An 18720-nucleotide genomic window follows, 5' to 3' on the forward strand; every position below is an offset into this window, starting at 1 on the left:
ACCCTGGCAGCAAGTGCCCCGTCCAGTCCTTCCTTACACACCTCCAGGGACAGTGACCCCACCACGTCCTGGGCAGCCCGTTCTAATGTCCAATCAGCCTTTCTGTGAAAAACTTCCTCCAGATGTCCAACCTAGACCTTCTCTGGCACTGCTTGAGGCCATGTCCTCTCCTCCTACCCCTGGCTGCCCGGGAAAAGACGCTTCCATGGCTACAACCTCCTTTCAGGCATCTGTAGAGAGCCTTGGGGTCACCCCGAGCCTCCTCTTGCCCACGCTCTCTGGAGGCCCGGTCCCTCTGGAGCGGCACCAACCGCGGCCGCGCTGCCGGGAGGTGCCGCCTTGGGGCTGCGCGGCCGCGGAGCTCCCGCACGGGAGCCCTGAGGCCGCCCGGCAGCGCCCCGGTGCGCCCCTGCGCGTCCGCTGTGCCCCGGAATATTCGCTGTGCCCCGGAATATTCACTGTAGCCCCGTACATTCGCTGTGCCCCGGAATATTCGCTGTGCCCCGTACATTCGCTGTGCCCCGGTACAGAGGCGCCCGACGCGCCCGCCGTGGCCCTGCACGTTCGCTGTGTCCCGGTGCGCCGCCGCTCGGCTCCGGCCGCCCCTCGCGCTCCGCAGCCGCAGTTCCGGCGGTGGGAGGAAGCGCGGGGCCGCTCCGCTCCGCTCCGCTCGCCGGGGGATGCGGGAGCGCTCCCGCCCCCGCGGCCGGCGGGAGGCGGGCGGCGGCGCGGGCGGGGCGGACGCGTCGCCCCGCAGAGAGCGGCGGGGGGAGCCAGCGGCGGGCTGCGGGCACGGGCCGGCCATGGAGGAAGGTGAGGGGCGGCTCCTCAGGCCGCGGAGCCGGAGCCGGGCGGAGGCGGTCGGGGCCAGGCCGCGGGCTCAGGCCGGCGGTGTGGCCGCCCCTCGCGGTTTGTGCCAGGGCACGGACGGAGCTGAAGCACTGGGCTGCAGGACACAGGCGGCCTCCCGGGCCCAGCCCGCCCCGGCGGCCCCTCGGGCCCCAGCTCAGCCCAGCCCGTCCTTTGCAGCCCCAAGAGGGAGGCTGGGCCGCTCTCTGGGGGACTTGGGGTCTTTTTCTCTTCCCTCGCCTTCCCTGGCATTTTCTCTTCCCTGGCATTGTCTGTGGGCAAAGCGCCCGGGGCAGCATCTGCGGGCTCTGTGGATGCTTCCGTGAGCGTACTTTCTCTTTGGGCATCCTTCCGCATGTTTTAGTCACTCTTCTTTCTCGTTTGGTTAAGTATTAGAGAGCATCCAAAAGAGGGCTGCTAAGGTGGTGAAGGGCCTTGAGGGGAAGCTGTATGAGGAGCAGCTGAAGTCACTTGGTTTGTTCAGCCTGGAGAAGACTGACGGAGACCTCCAGCTTGCTCAGGAGGGGCAGATACTGATCTCTTTTCTGTGGTGAGGAGTGACAGGACCCGAGGGAATGGCCTGAAGCTGCGGATGGAGGGTTTAGGTTGGTAATTAGGAAGAGGTTCTTTACCCTGGGGCGGTTGGGTGCTGGAACAGGCTCCCCAGGGAAGTGGCCGCAGCACCAAGCCTGACAGAGTTAAGAAGCGCTTTGACAGTGCTCTCAGGCACATGATGTGGTTATTGAGATGTCCTGTGCAGGGTTAAGAAGTGGACTTGGATCATCTTTGCAGGTATCATCCAATTCAGTGCATTCTGAGATTCTGTTTCATATTTAGCCCCTACACAAACATTTTTCTCCATGTCTTTTCAGTGCAAACCCCCTATGTCGGGGTTATGAGATGGCATTTAGTTTTCTTGGAGAAATCAGCAGAAACAAAACCATTAATAGGTACCCAGAAAAATGCAGGAGCAAACAAGCATATGCAAATCTGTCCCATGGCATATTCCAGCCTCCCAGCTGTTCTCAGCAGGGGTACTTTCTGAGTTGCACATGGTTTCTGTATGTTTAGGAGTCTCCAGCTGCTTGTCCTCCACAACTGTGTCTGTATTCTTATGAATCTGTGCAAACTCTTGGCTTACAGAACATTCTTTGGGTAGGAGTGTTCTGCGTGAAGGTGATGTGCAACGAGCTGGTTCTTTTTAGCATGACTCATTAGGTTTGTTTGAGAACTTTTTGTATTAGAAAAGGTGAATCACTGCTCTCTATTCAGTGTGTTTGTGCACTTCACTAACTGGTAGACGTCTGGCATGTTTCTGTTGGTCATCCTCTTTTCTAGACTGAGGCATCTTCAATTTGCTTCCTTGTTCCTTGTATGGAAGCCATTGCACAATTTGAATCACCCTCATGGCCTTTTCTCTGAGTGTTTCCCAGCTCATCTTACCTTTCTTTAGATGAGGAGACAAAAATTACAGACAGTGCTCAATTAGTAGGTGAAGAGTAGATGAGTATGGTGGCACAAAGTAGGAATGAGTTATGTTTTTCTGCAGTAGAAACACAAAAATGAGTGGAATGCATGTTTTCTGAACAAGAACTTGTTTGAACTGGGGACTTGCAGGGAACTGAAAAGCAGATGAAAAAAGTATGTGCTGGATAGTTACTAGAGGCTGTGTCATCAGTTCAGAATTCTAGATAATTCTTAGTTGTTACCTTGTTTGACTTTCATATCACTCTGTTTGAAGGATTCGTTGAAGTGAAAACAGCATTTTTCTTGTTTGTGGCAGCAGCAAGAAACAGAAGTAACTCGCATCTTTTTGTGTTATTGCTTTGGGCAGAATATGTTGAGCAGGCTTCAAAACTGAGGTGAAGATCTTTTGCTGATTGAGGTGTTGTTTCAGAAGTAGAATTTTAAACTGTTACTTCTTTGGGAGCTTTCTCTTACTGCTTGAAATGCTATACTTTATAAGTTTGTTACACTTCTGCTATGGTTCACTTCTCTGCCAGAGAAGCAAAGGCCTTTTCCTCCAGTGTTCTCAGTGCTGTTGCCTTGGTCATAACCAGAATGACAGGGGCTCTCACTTGTCCTTCCAAGCACATATCTGCCCACTTTTGTGATCTAGGATTTTCTTCCAGTGTGCTTTATTTTGCATGCTACAAATGATTTTTAACTGCAGAGCACTTGGTGTTTGCAGTGCTGATAAACTTCTCATATACATGTCATGAAGAGATGCTGGTGTACATTGCATTTTTGGATTGGCATGAAGATAAATGTGACACTGAACACCCTAAACCTTGTGTTGTTTAGACTCTTTCCAGTTCTTGTCTTGTTTAAGAAGGTAGACATTTTCTGTTCATTCATGAAAATGTTACCATTGAGATCTTGGTTTGCTCAGAATGATTTATAATTTGCTCTGTTAACACACTGGTGTCTTATACAGGCAGACATCACTTTAACCATTTCTATTTCTCTCTCTAGTTTCTAACTTCTAGATTTAATAGCTGGGAATTAAAAGTAGACTGAATTAGAATTGAAGTAATTAATATACAACCAGAGTACTTAAAAGCTTTGTTGTGGGATGTGAAGATTGACACTTCAAGTTTGAAGTTGGATGGGTTTATGAAGGAGCTGTTTTAAGTCCAGAGGAAAATTGATGGCTGGAAAATTTCAAGCAATGTTGGACACTAGGTCAGGCAGGAGAGCTAAAAATTCTGGAGCGTCAATTACAGTTAAATCTTTTAATTACTCTTCCAGAATGATGTAAATGTTGTGGAATATCTTTAATATAGGAATTATAAAATACTTTTTGCAGTGAGTCTTTTTGTATTCACAGACCTGCAGTGTGTGAATTAGCCTCATTGCCTTTCAGACTGTAAAATAAATGGACCAGGACTTCAAATTGCTGCTGCTACTCACAAAAAAGTGAGCAGAAGCCCTTGGTCTTGTGATGTGATCTGTGTGGCTTAGCAAACTGGGCTTTTAAATTATGTGTTAAACTAAATATTCATAAATCTGCTTAGTTCCAGTAGATCCAAAAGCAGGAAAAAAGTGATATTACATTTACTTTATAAAAGCCTTTGCCATATAAATAATAGGCATCTCAATTTAAAAGTAACGGACTAGCCAGCTTTTGTATTATACTGCTATAGCAGCATAAAACCAGGATGGGGAATTGGCACCAGTTTCTCCCAGTGTCTGCATAAGCTTATCTAAACTATTGATTTTCTTCATTTGTGTTCACCAAATGGAATAAACCAGTTATCTTCCAGTTTGGGTTCTGGGTAATCCCAGAGTATGTCCTCAAGAGAATACTGTTGTTTTTTTCTAAGGAATAACATAAGAATTGATTTCTGTAGTGTTATATTATTATTTTAGTTGGGCATATGACATCCTTTAATTGAGTCTCTGTCAAATATATCTTCCATGGGATTGAATCAGTAGCAGTAACTGGCTGCTACCTGCTGCTGTGTGGATTTCCCAGTGTGATTTTATGTATTGTGTTGCAATAACTTCAAAAAAAATGTCTTCAGGGGAAGCAGACCTGCGACAGAGAAAGAAACAAAACTGCACAGAATCTGACAAAATGGCTCCAGAGGAGAGAAACAAAGAAAATTCAAAGCTGGGAAGGTCGCCAAAATGTAAGCTACAGAATTTTTAGCTGACTTTTGATTGTTTTTTTCATTATTCTCTTACATTTTATGGGAAGATATTTGTAGCATGGTAATTTATAACAGACTTACTTTGAATTAGGTTTTTGAATATTTTGAGGGAAAACAGGCATGCACATTGGAGTTCTTTAATAATGACATTTTATGCGTTGGAGGGTGAAATGGTAGTCTTGGACTGTTTCAGGCTTGAGGAGGTAGAGGCAGGGGAGTTAAGAAACTATTTGCATCCAAATAAATATTTTTATTGTTCCTGGAATGATCTTCTGGTTGGAAGCTGATACCATGAAGTAATGGTACTGAAACAAGAACAGACAAAAAGTCCTTAGAGCTTTTCAAGAAACAGAACTAAAACTAGATATAATTTTAGGCAAGTGCTCACCAAGCTACCAAAAGCTTTTATGTTAAAAGTACATACTAACTCAAAGGAGATACAGGTGTAGTAGACACCCTTTGAATGAGTTTGGTAAATTCAGATCCATTTGTTCTTATATTCAAAAACAGAATGGAAAATAAAATGTCTCAGAAATTATGTTAGATGCAGTATGCCACCTCTGTCTGTTAATGTCTTTAGGAAGTTTGTGGTGTTTTGGGTAGAATCTAGAGTTTGCTCTATTTATCTGGAAGAGGCTTTTCCTTCTTGGAATTCATTTGACAACAAAGCTTGCTGGAGAAAATTTGCAGTGTAGTGTGTTGAATATTTTGTCTGTGAAACAATGATACCAACCGGGAAAGAAAACTACCGGGAGTAACAAACCAGTTTTCAATGTATCTGTGCTGCTGATGGTATGATAATTCTCATGCCAGTAAGTTCCCTTGTTGTTCAGAAGTAGGAGTCCTGTGTAGGCTGTGCAGTTTGTTTCTCAGTCCTCGGTGCTGTTTTAGCTTTCCCACTGTTCATTTTCAGATCTGTTAATCCAGCGCTTTGCAAAGCTTTTCTTTGGCTGTCTGGCGGCGGTCACCAGTGGGATGATGTATGCTGTGTACCTCTCCACGTATCATGAGCGGAAATTCTGGTTTTCCAGCAGGCAGGTAAAGATAAACTACTGAAACAAAAGCCAGATTGTGTCCTTGAAATCAAATCTGATCCGTGTCATGTTGAAACTACTTGCAGTCCTGTGTCCTTCTACTGAGGCCTCTGTCTTTGAAACAGCTTCTTTTTTTTTGTCTTCTTTATTTTCTTTTTTATTTTTTTCCTCCTGCTGACAGTTGTTGTGGCTTGTCATGCTTTTGTATGTTTTTCCATGTCACCTTTTATCCTTAAAACACCTTTCTAAAATATAAAAAAGTAACTGAAGCATACTGGGATTGCAGAAGCTACTCAACAGGAATATGTGTTGCGCTTTTTGGGGTGGTTTTTTGGGGGTTTTTTTTGGGTTTTTTGGTTTTTTTTTTTTTTTTGGATTTTGGGGGATTTTTTGTGTTTTATGGTTGATTGGTTTGGTTTGGTTTGGTTTGGTTTTCTTAAGAACTCCATTATTAAGTGAAGTATAGAAAGTTGAATGAAATTTGGGTTTGTGAACATGCAAAGATCCTGTGGATTTTGTGCTTTTACAATGTGGATTTGAGTTGCTCTGATTCCAAGCATGTTTGCTAAGTTACAGAGAGCATTATGTACCTGATAGAAATGCTGTGGAGGATTAATGTTTTGTGGAATATTTTGAAGATGTACAGTGAAGTCATAACCATGTACCATGTTACAAAACCAGTCTATCTGAAAATATATTGTCTTTGGAAAGAGATTGCAGGAGATTAATTTCTTTTTTTTTTTTCTAGGAACTTGAACGAGAAATTACATTTCAGGGTGACAGTGCCATTTATTACTCATTCTATAAAGAACTGCTAAAGGCTCCTTCATTTGAAAGAGGTACAAAACTTATTTGTTTTATTAGCTTTGAAAAGTCCTGTTCACTTTGAAGACAGTAAAAAACTCCTGCAGACTGGGGAGACTAATTTTATTCTCTTATGTAGATATATTGGTCAGATAAATGAAAAACCACACACTGTCCTAACTTTTCAGTGCCTTTTCAAAAGCAGTATTTAACTATCCTGTATTCCAGCAGATTGCCTTTAATTGATACTCTAGGTTAGAGTTAATAATAACTCTTACTATGTCCTGTGTCAGAGTTATCATTGGGTTTGCCTGTGTCACAATAGTGGATTTTTCTGCCATGTAAATATAATTTATGTTGAATTTGGGAATGAGGGATGAAAATAAGTGTTTTCCATCCTCTGTCAGAAGACAGAACAGTTTCTGTCGCAAGCTGATCTGCTCCATCCTGTCCCTGCCAGAGGTTTTTAATCTTGTCAGCTGTGATGGATAGATGCTGATGAGCACCGAGTGGTGGGGGCAGAAAGGAACAGGAAGGAGAACAGACTGGGTGACAATGATCTCTCCTTCCTTCGTGCTCCTGCTCTTTACCCTGCACTGGCTCTGGGGCTCTCTGACCCTGGGTCCCTATACCAAAAGGAAACTAAAGCAGTGAAAACAAGAAGGAGCACTTCCATTCTTGTTCAGGGAGTTCAGAATGCACTGCACTAGCATGGGGCTGGAGCTCAGGAGAGAAGAGGATGAGCTGCCCTATCTTGCAGTGGTCAGCCACTGAATTAGTTCAGTCCTTTTGTGAAACCTCACTGAAGCCAGTAAAACTTAACTTTGTGGTTAGTGTTTTATTGGTTGAACAGTTTCCCAGCTGAAATGTAGCACATCAGCAATATCTGAGGTCTTTGGTACACTCAGTGCCTCCTGTCCTCTGGGGATATTGCCCATGCTGTGAGTGGGTGGACTGCAGGCCTCATTCAGGGATGCTGTGTCTGCAGACAGGTAGACTCGTGTCTACAAGGTATTACAAGGCGTCTAGTCTTCAAGAGTGTATTACAGCTGAACCCAGTTGTAAATCCTGGAAGATCTGGTTTGACCTACAGAGAACCAGCTGCAGACCATACACCAGGATATGCTCAGAGCTGGAAACAGTTGTCTGTTTGACTACTGTATTGTTTTTGAGGCTTTTGTTCTCCCCCATATCTTGATTTGGGTTGGTTTTGCTCTTCTCTCTATTGTTCTAAGTATTGACAAGTCTTTTCTTTATTTATAACATTTTGAAATGATCTTGGAATGATCCTTCAAGTATGGCAGCTTCAATTTCATCTTCACCCCATAGAAAGGCACATTGTGTTTGGTGCAGGATTCTTAGAAGTCTCAGAAATGCAGAGCTGAAAGGGGTGATGAGGCCATCATACCTGACACCCTTCTGGAGACAGGTTTAACACATCCTGCTCGTCCCTGTTAGATCTCACTCCTTAAGGTCTTCCTGTGAAGGTGATCTATAGGAATGTAGTTCCAGGACTGCATCAGTGTGTTACTGAAAAGGCTGTGCTTCAGATGATGAGTTTTGGGCCTTCTATTTAAAGAGTAGATGAGGGTAATAACTTTCTAGCTAGATCAGTAGGTGGAATGACATCTAACACAGAAATTTCTCTTTCCTTTTAAACTAGGTGTGGTGAATCAGTCAGTCAGTAGCTTTAATGATCAAATCTTATTCTCCCTGCCTTTGAATACACTTTAGCCTCTTTTAGGAACAGCAGTAGTAAGTGATTCCAGCAATAATTTTTTTTTTGTCTGTAGGTGTTTATGAATTGACACACAACAATAAGACAATATCACTGAAGACCATAAATGCTGTCCAGCAAATGACTTTGTACCCAGAGTTGATTGCCAGTGTTTTATATCAAGCATCTGGTAGTGAAGTATGTGCATTTCTCCTGCTTTCTGTACTTGCATTATGGTTGTGTCTCTGTGTGTGTGTATGGGACTTTCTGTGCTGTATCCAACTAATTCATATATTTTTTGTTGAATGAGTTGAGCTGTCACCAGGTCCAGATTCTCCTCAGTCTCAATTCTGATCAGTCTCTGTCATAGGATTTTGGGGGTTTAACACTAAGCAGTAACTTTTTCTGTTATTCTTTACTTCTACAGACTGCTTAGAAATGTCAGGAGTATCTGTGCTATCCATTAAAAACAGGAAAGTTAGTTAACTCCTTTGGATACAGAAGTCTGTTAATAGTGGTACCTGTCTGCCCATTCTCATAGGGAAAAACCCTTCTGTAGATGAACCTTTTGTCAGTTTCTACTCTACTCTGGCTTTGTTCTGCTTATGCTGCGTACTTGTGTCCACTCTCATTATCTTTCCTTTTTTATTATTTACTTATTTTGGAACTATTTTTGCCACATCTTTACTTCTTCAAGTTCTTCCCTTTTATAACTTCTACTAGTCCTCTGAACTTCATATCCCACTGTAGCATAGATTTATTAAATCTGACACATAGAGTGTTCAAGCTAAAGCAAATTCTAAAATCATGGCACTGGCAAGCTGAGTCCTGAAGTGTGCACTTAATTCACACTGCTTAGTTCTTCCCCATGTTTTATTTGAACCCCAAATAAAGGCATGCCCAGTACTTTTCTAAAATAGGAGGCATCTCTTACCTGTTTGTAAAGCACCTAGCACATTGTTAGCAGTAACAAATTGTAAATAGTAATAATTTCCAGCTTCAGCTCAGTTGCCACTATGTCTCTTCGTTTTTATTTGTAATTTCAGGAAGTTATTGAACCAGTGTATTTCTACATTGGTATAGTTTTTGGACTGCAGGGAATTTATGTGACTGCATTGTTTGTAACCAGTTGGGTTATGAGTGGGACTTGGCTGGCAGGAATGCTGACTGTAGCATGGTTCATTATTAACAGGTAAGAAAAACATCTTTATACAATCTAGTTTGTCAATAAGGAACTTTAAAATATTAGTGGATTGAAGTGACTTTAATGAGTGGATTGAATTGCTTTGATTAAGCTTTGTGTTCTCACTGTGAGAGCAAAATCTTATGGTGAATAAAAAACATTTCCAAGAGATTAATTGATTCTCATGATTTTTTTAATGGAAAGGCCTCCTGTTGTCCAAATCATCCACATTACCAATTGAACTGATTTTATGTATGTGTATGAATAAAGGAGTATTCACACACAATTTCATTTTTCAAAAATATTCCTCAGAAGGTTTAGTTTTGTGCTGATGAAGAATGAAGACAAATATCCAAAACAGCTGTAAAACAGAGCTGCACTCTCTGGCCAGCTCTAAATGTTGTGGCACTTGTCCGGTAGCATAGAAAGAAATGATCAAGTTGCATTTTTTTGGTAAAGAATATTTGATTTTTTTAAAATCTTCTTTTTGTAGTGGGTTTTTCTGCAAAATGAAATTTTCTTAGATAATCCAGTTTTTTTATTTTAAAACAGTTCACTTGGAATTCCCCTTCCCCTTATGAAGCCCCACAATTATAAGGAGTCTCATTTGGGCAATGAAAACCTGTGTTCATGCTCTTAATTTGTCACCATGGAGCTCTGGGGCTTTCTGTGAACTTGAGAGCACTTGAAATAAAAGAACTATGGAGCAAAATGTTAGACATATACCTTTAAAGCTGAACTGTTAGGAATCATCTTCTAGGGGTGTGAAGTCATCATGACAGAATCTGTGATTAGTAGCTGAAAATACTGTTCATCAAGCTGGTGTGAACAGTGGAAAGTAGGAAAAATAGTGAATAAATCTGTAATTTTTTTCAGCAGTGAATAAGATTAAACAGTGTCAACAAAATGAAAGGTTTAGTAGTTAAAAAAGCTTCGAATATGCCTCTGTAAGAGGCTTCAGAGGAAAAAATGAAAGGTAATGCTTTTAAATACCTAAATGATAAAGGAGCTTGAGGCTCCTCTTTAAAGGCATAGTAGACACAAAGCAGGCTATGTACCTCTGAGACTGATGCCTTTGGTTACATTTGAAGCGTGGCTTGTGCTTCTGAGTCACTTTAGCACTTTTTGAAGCTTTCACCTACACCTCTAATTGTGTGGATACTGTCAAGTCATTCCATGAGAAAACCCTGCATGCTCCCCATCCGTCTATCTCTTGTTTTGCTGGGCAGAGTTTTTCCCTGTAGACAAAATATTTCCTGCTGCTGCTGTGGGGGAGCACCAGTTTGTATCTTATGTTGTGCTCAACTACCTAAATCACTTGTTTAAAACATATTGTATGAGAAATGAAAGGAAACTATTCTCTCAGCTATGAGCTGGTTTTCATTGCAGGTCAGAAAAGGCTTGAGGCAGATTCTTTTTGCCTTCAGTGCTAAAAATGCCAGCCAACATTGAAACCTGCTAAATGGATGAGTAAAGATTGGGCCTTTCATGCTGTTAATAAATTGGTGAACTGGATCAGCAGCAAAATTGTGTCAGTGTTACTTTGCACCAAAATCAGGAAAAGTTTGCTTGCAAGGCCACATTTACAGCTAGAAGTGGCATTTAGGCTTTCCTTGATATTCTTGTACAACAAATATTTTAATATTTTTGTTTCTTTGTACTTTATTCTAGAACAGACACAACAAGAATTGATTATTCCATACCATCAAGAGAAAATTGGGCTTTGCCATATTTTGCATGTCAAGTAGCAGCTCTCACAGGCTATTTAAAAAAGAACCTAAACTGTTCTGCTGAGGTAAAGCAAAATTAGTTTCTTAATAAAGAGCTGTGGGTAAAACTGTACTCTAGGTTAGTTACTTCTGCTATTGTTGCTCTTCTGGGCAGAAAAGAGTAGAAGTTTTGTTTCTTCTTTACAAAGGGGCCAGTTGGATTTCACCTAGGCATGTGCAGTTTTTGCTAAACAACTTGTGCCCTACCTTGTTATGCCCCCAGGAGGGTTCAGAGAGAACAATGTGGTAATGGGCCATGTGCTGCTTGTTTTTGAATAAACAGAGGCAGAATTTTTCTCATGTAAACTGTTTTTCTTAAAGAAGGTGGTTGTTACTTTCTTACCCCGACCCTGTCTTTAAAATATTTCTTCTGATTGGCTTGAAATGTTTTTGAATATTTCAGTAATTACTTTCTTCCATGCTGAAAGTTAAGCACGTCCGAAGTCAGTATTTTAATTATTTCCCCAAACAATAATTAATTTCTGTAGTTTATGTTTTAATGACCTCTCAGTTACTTGACAGACATGCAGGGGTACAAAATTAATGCTTTTTCTTTTCTTTTTTTCCTTCTAGAAGTTTTGTTATCTTCTGGTGAATGCTTCAACATACACCTTCATGATGATGTGGGAATACAGTCATTATCTCCTGTTTGTCCAGGCTGTTTCTCTTTTCCTGCTGGATAGCTTTGCCCTAGCACAGACAGAGAAGGTATTGGAACTTTTCAGCCTCCTGACAGCTGGGGACTTGGAGGCAGCCTCTGAGGTGCCTGCCATTCCTACTGCTCAGGAGCTCGAGGGCACAAGGCTGAGTGATGAGTGTCTTGCAGCCTGGGCCCAGCTGAAGTGTGATGTGATATCCATCAGAAGAATAAAATAACTTCAAACTAAGTCTCTTTTGGACTGCTGTGTTTGGGATAGAAGCTAAACAAAGCTTTTGAGACCTGAAACATCCTTGGAGACCTAAAAGAGTGGTGAATGATATTCCTCCGTGTTGGGCTAGCTGCCTCTTCTTTCTCCTATTCACAGCAGGGTGGGCAGACCAAAGATGTGCTTTGTTGGCTCTGTGCAGTTAAAGGGCTCATTTTCACCCTCAGTGGCCTGTTCTGCACTGCTTTGACAATAAATAGACTTGACAGATGTTGAGGGAAAATTGATTTTTTTGATTACAAGAAAGTATTTAAATTTATTCTGCAAAATGGCTCTTAGAAATGTTGCAACAATAAGGTGTTCTTATGCTGCCTGTTGCAGTTGTAAATATGCTTTTTTGTACATGCATGCCTTTTGGTTTTGTTAGATATCAAACTGCATGCAATTCTAATTCTTCACCTCTTCTTTCAGTTTCTTTTCATTCTGTTCCTCGGCAGTGGGAAATGTTTGATCTATTGTAGTTCAAAGCAGTGTGTAAGGGAGAAAATGGGTATTTTGGTAAAAGTCTGAAGAAAAATCAAGCATCAAGGTTTATAACATCTGCTTATCAAGTAGTAAATAACAGCAATTATAGATAACAGTCTGAGTATTCATTCCTGAGACAGGTTAATGAACAAGTTATTTTGAGGGCAAAAAAATCACCTGTTTACAGATGAGCTCTGTCACAAACCATGTGTTCTTACTGGTGCCTTGTAGTAACTGCTTTGTGTGCTTCATTACTGGGTGGGGAGACCTGGTAAAATACTCCTACTTATGGTATTTTTACAGAATTATTGTGAAGTAATTGTCCTTTAGTTACTGAGGCTGACCAGGATCATTTTCATGTGCAGTGCTTTCCAGAGCCAAATAGTACCCTGCTAGATTCATGAGCTGAAGGATTGAGATCCATTAATCTCCTGATTAACAGTGGAAGGGAGCTATCTACTGGTCTAAAAAACAGGATTTATATCCACTGTAGTTTTATCTTATTGTTTATTTTTTTCTTCTGCAGGTGCATGAGGTATACAGAATCTACCTGTTTTCTGTCATTGTGGGGTACCTTCTGCAGTTTGAAAATTCAGCCTTACTAGTGTCACCATTACTGAGTCTTGTGGTAGCTTTAATGCTCTCCAAATCCCTTCAGGTAAGTAGACTTTCTTCTAACCCTGAGTCTAGTTTAAAAATTTAAACTGAACTCCAAAATTATGCAGCATTCTTTAAATATTTTTGCAGATGAATATGAAAAAAAGCACATTTGTGTCAAGATTGCTGAAAATAATGTATATTTATTTGGTACTTACAGTAGCAGTGACACTAAACTTCTTATTAAAGGTAAGATTCCTCTGAAAAAGTGATTTTAATTTCAGAATCTAAATTAAAAGTTGCAGATACATCTTGAAAAAATCTTTTGAAATGTTGCTTACCTTATTGATATGACAGTTCATAACTTAATTCATAGTTAGTAAGAGTACTAAAAATTGAGTCATTTTGTAGCAACTCAAACAGCTTCATCTTGTTGGGGTTTTGGTCTTCTGGGTTGAAACAGTTTAGAAATATTCTTTAAAGGACATTTTACTTGGTTCATAAATATGTGGTTTGCTATAATCTGAATGACCTCTACAGACTAGTCTGGGTATTAAAACAATATTCTTGGGCATGGTGGCACAATAGCCAGGAGCAAGTATGAGTGGTCCTAGGGTAGATATTAGTTTTCAAGTAGAACATGGGAACAGAGGCTTTCCCTTTGTGTAGGGGTCAGTTAGGAGTTGAGATTACACAGTGGGATTTTGGCCTGGTCTTGTATTTTGATTAGCAATTCCCTCTTGCTGGCCTTTTACACATATTAATGTGTTTTTCTTCTATGCCTCAAACTCACCATGTGAGTGTTCATTGTGTTAATTAACAGTATGAACTTAAAAGTAAAGAAACTACTGAACCCTAGAAGGCTTGAAAGAATACTCACATGTAATTATTTTCCTCTGCTATTCAGAATGCCTAGCCTTGCTGTATCTCCAGGAAAATAAAATCCAACCTTGAAAAATATGAGTTAAATTACAGTTATGAGTAAGTTACAGAACTTTAGGCAGCTCAGACAGTGTGTGTGAAGATTACAAATGCTCATGACTTCTGCTCAGCTGCAGTCCTGTTTTCTAGTGGAGCCAAGCACAGCACTCTTAGGCTTGCTTGGGAGTGAATCTGGGCCTGTTTTTCATGATCCTTTTTACACTGCTCAGTAGTCTTTTGACAACTTATTGGCAGCTTTTCACTTGTCCTCCTAGTGTGGTATGGGAGTGGAATGAAGGGAATAATATTCTCAAGGAAACACTAAATGTAGATTTACTGAAGATTACAATATTATACCAGTACCTTAATTAGCACACTTAATCCATTTTGTTAGTTTAAACTAAATCTTGAATAGTTGATTGTTACCTGACATTTTGTAATTTGAATGACTATGTGAAAACTGCTTCCAGCATTTTGTGTGATTTTTCTCTGCTAAATTAATTTTCAGATGTTCATTCCTCATAAAGAAAATGGGCATTTGCTGAAGTTCATTGAAGTAAAACTTGGCTTAAACACAACTAAGTAAGTTTATTTAAACTCTTTACACCTCCCAAGATACCAAAACTTTTGAAACTGCTCTGAGAAGTGTAACATTTCAGTGGCTTGTGAGAGTTTTATAGAGGAGCTAGGGAAATAGTTTAGTTATTTGTTGTCTGGTTTTAAGATTGAAGTAAAAAAATATGCACATACAGAATTTACTTAGGGTATTGAGGTTTCTGAGGTACTTCAGTATTTTTCATGCCTTAGGGTGAAAGCATTTCAAGGATTTTGTTCTCTTGTGATGTTGAAGAATGAAAACTTTCTGTATCCTGTCTAGTGTTTCTAATAAGACTTGAAAGCAAAGATAATAGGGTAAAGGTGGCAGTATGAGCTTTTTATAGCCTGGAAAAAAGGCTCTGGAAATAGTCATGAACTATTGATACTATCTCAAAAGAGGCTTGGGTTGTGGGTACCCCCAATATTCCCTTTATGTTTTGGAAGAAATTAGGACAAGGGACATCTTAATAGTCAGAGGGAATTGTGATTCTGAGAAAAAACATTAGTATCTGTAAAGAGTTGGATGTTGGACTGCAAGATGTCATGGCAACAGATTTTCTGGAAAGCTTCCAGTGGAGTGTTAGTAAGGACTGACACACTCCTGGACCCAAGCCAAGATTTGCAATTCCATGCAGGAATTGGAACTCTCTCTGAAGAACTGCATCTCTCTTACAAAAAGCTGCTTCACAGCCTTTCGGGGGAACAAGTGGAAAATGACATCACACCCAACTGAAACTGTTGGGGGACTTTTGGAAGACAAGATGTAGGGATGTTGGCTACGATGCATTGTTTATCACACACACATACTCATTCTTAAGTGTTTTGCAAGAAAACAAAGACTCCTGGTCAGGATTTCAGTTTATTCAGCTCCCAGGTATTAATGGATTTCCCTCTTTTTCCCCCTGGGTCCTTGCTAAATACCACTTTTCAGACTGTCAGACTCTGCAATGAAGCCAGAGACTGAGACAAACTGGGTGCCTTTACGCCTGGAACACTATGTATTGGAATTGTGATTTGCAGCACAAGAGCTTCAAGATCTCTCTTTTAAGGCCAGTTGGGACATGCCCAGCTGTTCATCTTTAAACTGATTCTGTCTAATTGAAAGTGGTTCTGTCCTCTAGTCTTCCCTTGGGAGAAAATGAAAGAGGGAGTGAAGCAAAACAAAGTAAGACAAGAATGCATTCCCAGCACCGCATGCTGCACCAGTTCCAGTTGAGAATACACACTGACAGTGCTTCTGAGCAGAGTGCATTATCTTCCTGCTTGCTATATGAGGAAGAAGAATGATGAAGTGGCTTCAGCTACAGAACTAGAATTTCAACATTAAAGATTTTATTCCTGGCAGTGTCTCAGGCTTCTTTGGGATCTCAGATGACCACTTTCCTTTCTTTGTCTCCTTGTTTGGAATGAGGACAAGCATACCTTCTTGCATCATTATCTCTAAAATCTTAATCCACCATGACAACAAGATTCTTTTGGTCCCCATAATGGAGTTATGTGGGAGGTTGGGCTTTTGTGATATAGAGGATTTGTAGTCTGGTCTCTTCAGATCACAGATACTTTTTGGGAAGATGGACTTTTGACATTTACTGTAAAGAGTATTTGCAAGGCAGTTTCAAATGATAAAAAGATAACGTCAAAGATGAATCTCAAGTAGTTTTCTATGACATGAATAGGTTAAATTGCAATTTTTTGTGCTGGGTTGTTGGGGTTTTTTCCTAATCTATGGGATATTATTATTGTTTTTAATGGAATGTTTTTGCCTTACTAGGAATTTTACAATGAATTGGCTCCTTTGTCAAGAATCTCTTCAGGCACCCTCCCAAGACTTTTTTTTGCGACTAACACAGTCATCACTGTTGCCTTTTTATATTTTAGTATTAATTATCTGCCTTTTTTCTGTAACTCAGGTCATTTTTAGGAGAATTTGGTAAGTAACTTGTTTATGTGAAAAATAAGTTAAAAATAAGAGGCTCCTGGATGCCTCAGGGAATGGTCATCATGTTTTTTGCTCCAAAGTTTGTTTTACCATTGGGCTTGTCAGGGTGTGAGCACCAGTGGGAAGGCCCACAAGAGCCTCCTGAAGAAGAGTCTTTTTGTGAGGAGGTTTCTGAGCAGCCCTCCTGTCAGGACAGGGAGTTGTCATTGGTTTGTTTCCCTGCAGATGTAATTCCTGCTGAGCTCTGGATAGTATTTGCTGATGTGTTTGTCTCTTCCCACTGACAGTGAATGATTTTATATCTGTAATTCTCCTTCCAAAGCAAAGTTATCTAATTGTTGCTAGAATTTGTTTTTCTGTTTTGCATTTGGGGTTTTTGGTTTTTTTTTCAAGTTTACATGTTGAGAAAGATGACATGGGTGGAGCTGAGAGGGCTTTGGATTTCTAATGCTTCACTGTTGGTTTTTAAAAACACTTGTTTACTGTGATAAGGTCCACTAGCCGTTGCTGCTTGGAACAGAACTGAAGTAAAACTGACTCAATTAGTTTTAGTTTCACATTGATTCACAGTTCCCTTGAGAGGAGGGGTAGTGGAACTGTCTTTGTAAAAAAACTAAGAATACCAACACTGTAGATCCTAGCATAATTTGTCTTGGAAACACAGTGGTTAGGAAATTATCTCTTCCTGGTAGAAGATGAATGGTGTAACTTCTCAGATACTGGAACGAATTTCTCACTTGTCTGCAGCAAAAATCAATAGGTTCGTTTCAAAGATGAAGGCTTCTAACAGATAAAGATTATGCTGCTGTAAATGAAAATGTTTGTCAGGTTGGATGTGTGATAGGATATTCAGAACAACGGAGCAAACTTCTTATTGTTTGCTAGTGGTTGAAATAACTATTTATTACTTTGTAATGAGCAGTGACTACATTATGTCCAACACCTTTTTAAGGAAAATCTTAAAATAAACCTTTTCCTCTCTCTTTTTTTTTTTTAAATTTTTGAATCAGTTAATAATCTCAAAATATCATTTCTAATTTTCATAAGGAAACTTATTATAAAAATGTAAACAGAAATCACATCATGGTAGGAGGAAGTGTTATTTATTCTATGCCTTTCTATCTTGTTAGTAGAAAACCTTTCACTGCAAGATTTTGGCTATAGATTGGCTAAGATTTTTATTTATTAGATATAATTAGAATTTATAATAATGTGACTATCAGCTACTTTTGTTGTCTTTGTTGTACACACATTCCATACACAATTATCATCCTACTGATTCCATAATTCTTTACTGTGCTGTTGGTAAGAAGGAATGTGAAATGCATGTTCAGCATGATTTGTGTAAGTGTTTGTAGAGTGTACATGCTCTTAAATTAGACTGTCTCTTGGTGCTGGATTACCTTAAAGTAAGGTTTGTGGTCATAAGCAGTGATCCCATTGTATTAATTGACAGCCATTGCTCCAGAGAGGTTGCAATCTAAATCAAGGGACAGTGGGTACTGATAGGTCAGTGATCAAGAACAAAAAGCAAGTGAACAGTGCAACAATATTATATGCTATGATATGGAATGATCTCAGTGCACTGCTGACTTAAAAGTATTTTTATTGGCACCTTTTCCTGGGATAATATCTGAATTAAGTGATGTCTCATTTTCTCCAACTGCAGTGGTGAACCACTGAAAGAGACAGTTAAACTTGAGGATGGTCGAATTGGAGAGAGGCCAGAAATAGTTTATCATGTAATTCACACAATTTTGCTTGGTTGTCTAGCGATGTGTTTGGAAGGGTAAGTCTGATTTTGATGTATCTCTTTTGAAATCAACAGAGTTCCTTGCTGGACATGATGCACTGTTTACCCCTTTGAAATCACCCTTTTTCAGAAATAATTTTGGCCTATAGTTATACTACTTAGGAGTAGTCAAAATAATTTTGATTATAAATTTGATATGGCTATATGAACACTTGTGCTTGATCTCCTGAACATGTTTTCCAAGCTTTAATGCAGCCAAGGTCCAAGACATTAATTGAATCACATTTAAATCACTTTCCTTATGGTATTTAGTATAGAACTGTGCTGTAATTATTTTTAGCAAGAGCTTTTGTAGTGTTTTGATGAACAGAATAGTGCTGGAATATTGGGACTTGGAAGATTTCTTATCCATCTTCTTGTGTGTAGGCTACCATGATGTGTACCTCTGCTTGACACGTTAAATCAGTAGCAGAACTAGTTTCAAAAGTATTGTGTTAGTCCTTAAAGCTA

General features: G+C 40.1%; 1 protein-coding gene across 2 annotated transcripts in view; it reads left to right on the forward strand.

Moving 5' to 3' along the window:
• The first annotated feature begins 680 nt into the window (after positions 1-680).
• The window catches only part of DPY19L4 (dpy-19 like 4), a 32772-nt gene continuing 14732 nt past the window's right edge, over positions 681-18720 (forward strand). The window contains exons 1-13 of one of the 2 annotated variants that reach the window (XM_054291026.1): positions 681-813; positions 4377-4484; positions 5419-5543; positions 6288-6378; positions 8137-8258; positions 9107-9252; positions 10915-11038; positions 11586-11720; positions 12930-13061; positions 13151-13249; positions 14430-14503; positions 16290-16448; positions 18127-18246. In XM_054291026.1, coding sequence (XP_054147001.1) covers positions 681-813; positions 4377-4484; positions 5419-5543; positions 6288-6378; positions 8137-8258; positions 9107-9252; positions 10915-11038; positions 11586-11720; positions 12930-13061; positions 13151-13249; positions 14430-14503; positions 16290-16448; positions 18127-18246 — 1568 coding nt within the window. Of the gene's footprint in view, positions 814-1392; positions 1455-4376; positions 4485-5418; positions 5544-6287; positions 6379-8136; positions 8259-9106; positions 9253-10914; positions 11039-11585; positions 11721-12929; positions 13062-13150; positions 13250-14429; positions 14504-16289; positions 16449-18126; positions 18247-18720 lie in introns of those variants that run through there. The other variant, XM_054291799.1, reaches the window with a different exon arrangement.

This window comes from Melozone crissalis, unplaced genomic scaffold (genome assembly GCF_028551555.1).
Source record: "Melozone crissalis strain CALT ecotype California unplaced genomic scaffold, PUWL_Pcris_2 ptg000002l_1, whole genome shotgun sequence".
NCBI classification, from domain to species: domain Eukaryota; kingdom Metazoa; phylum Chordata; class Aves; order Passeriformes; family Passerellidae; genus Melozone; species Melozone crissalis.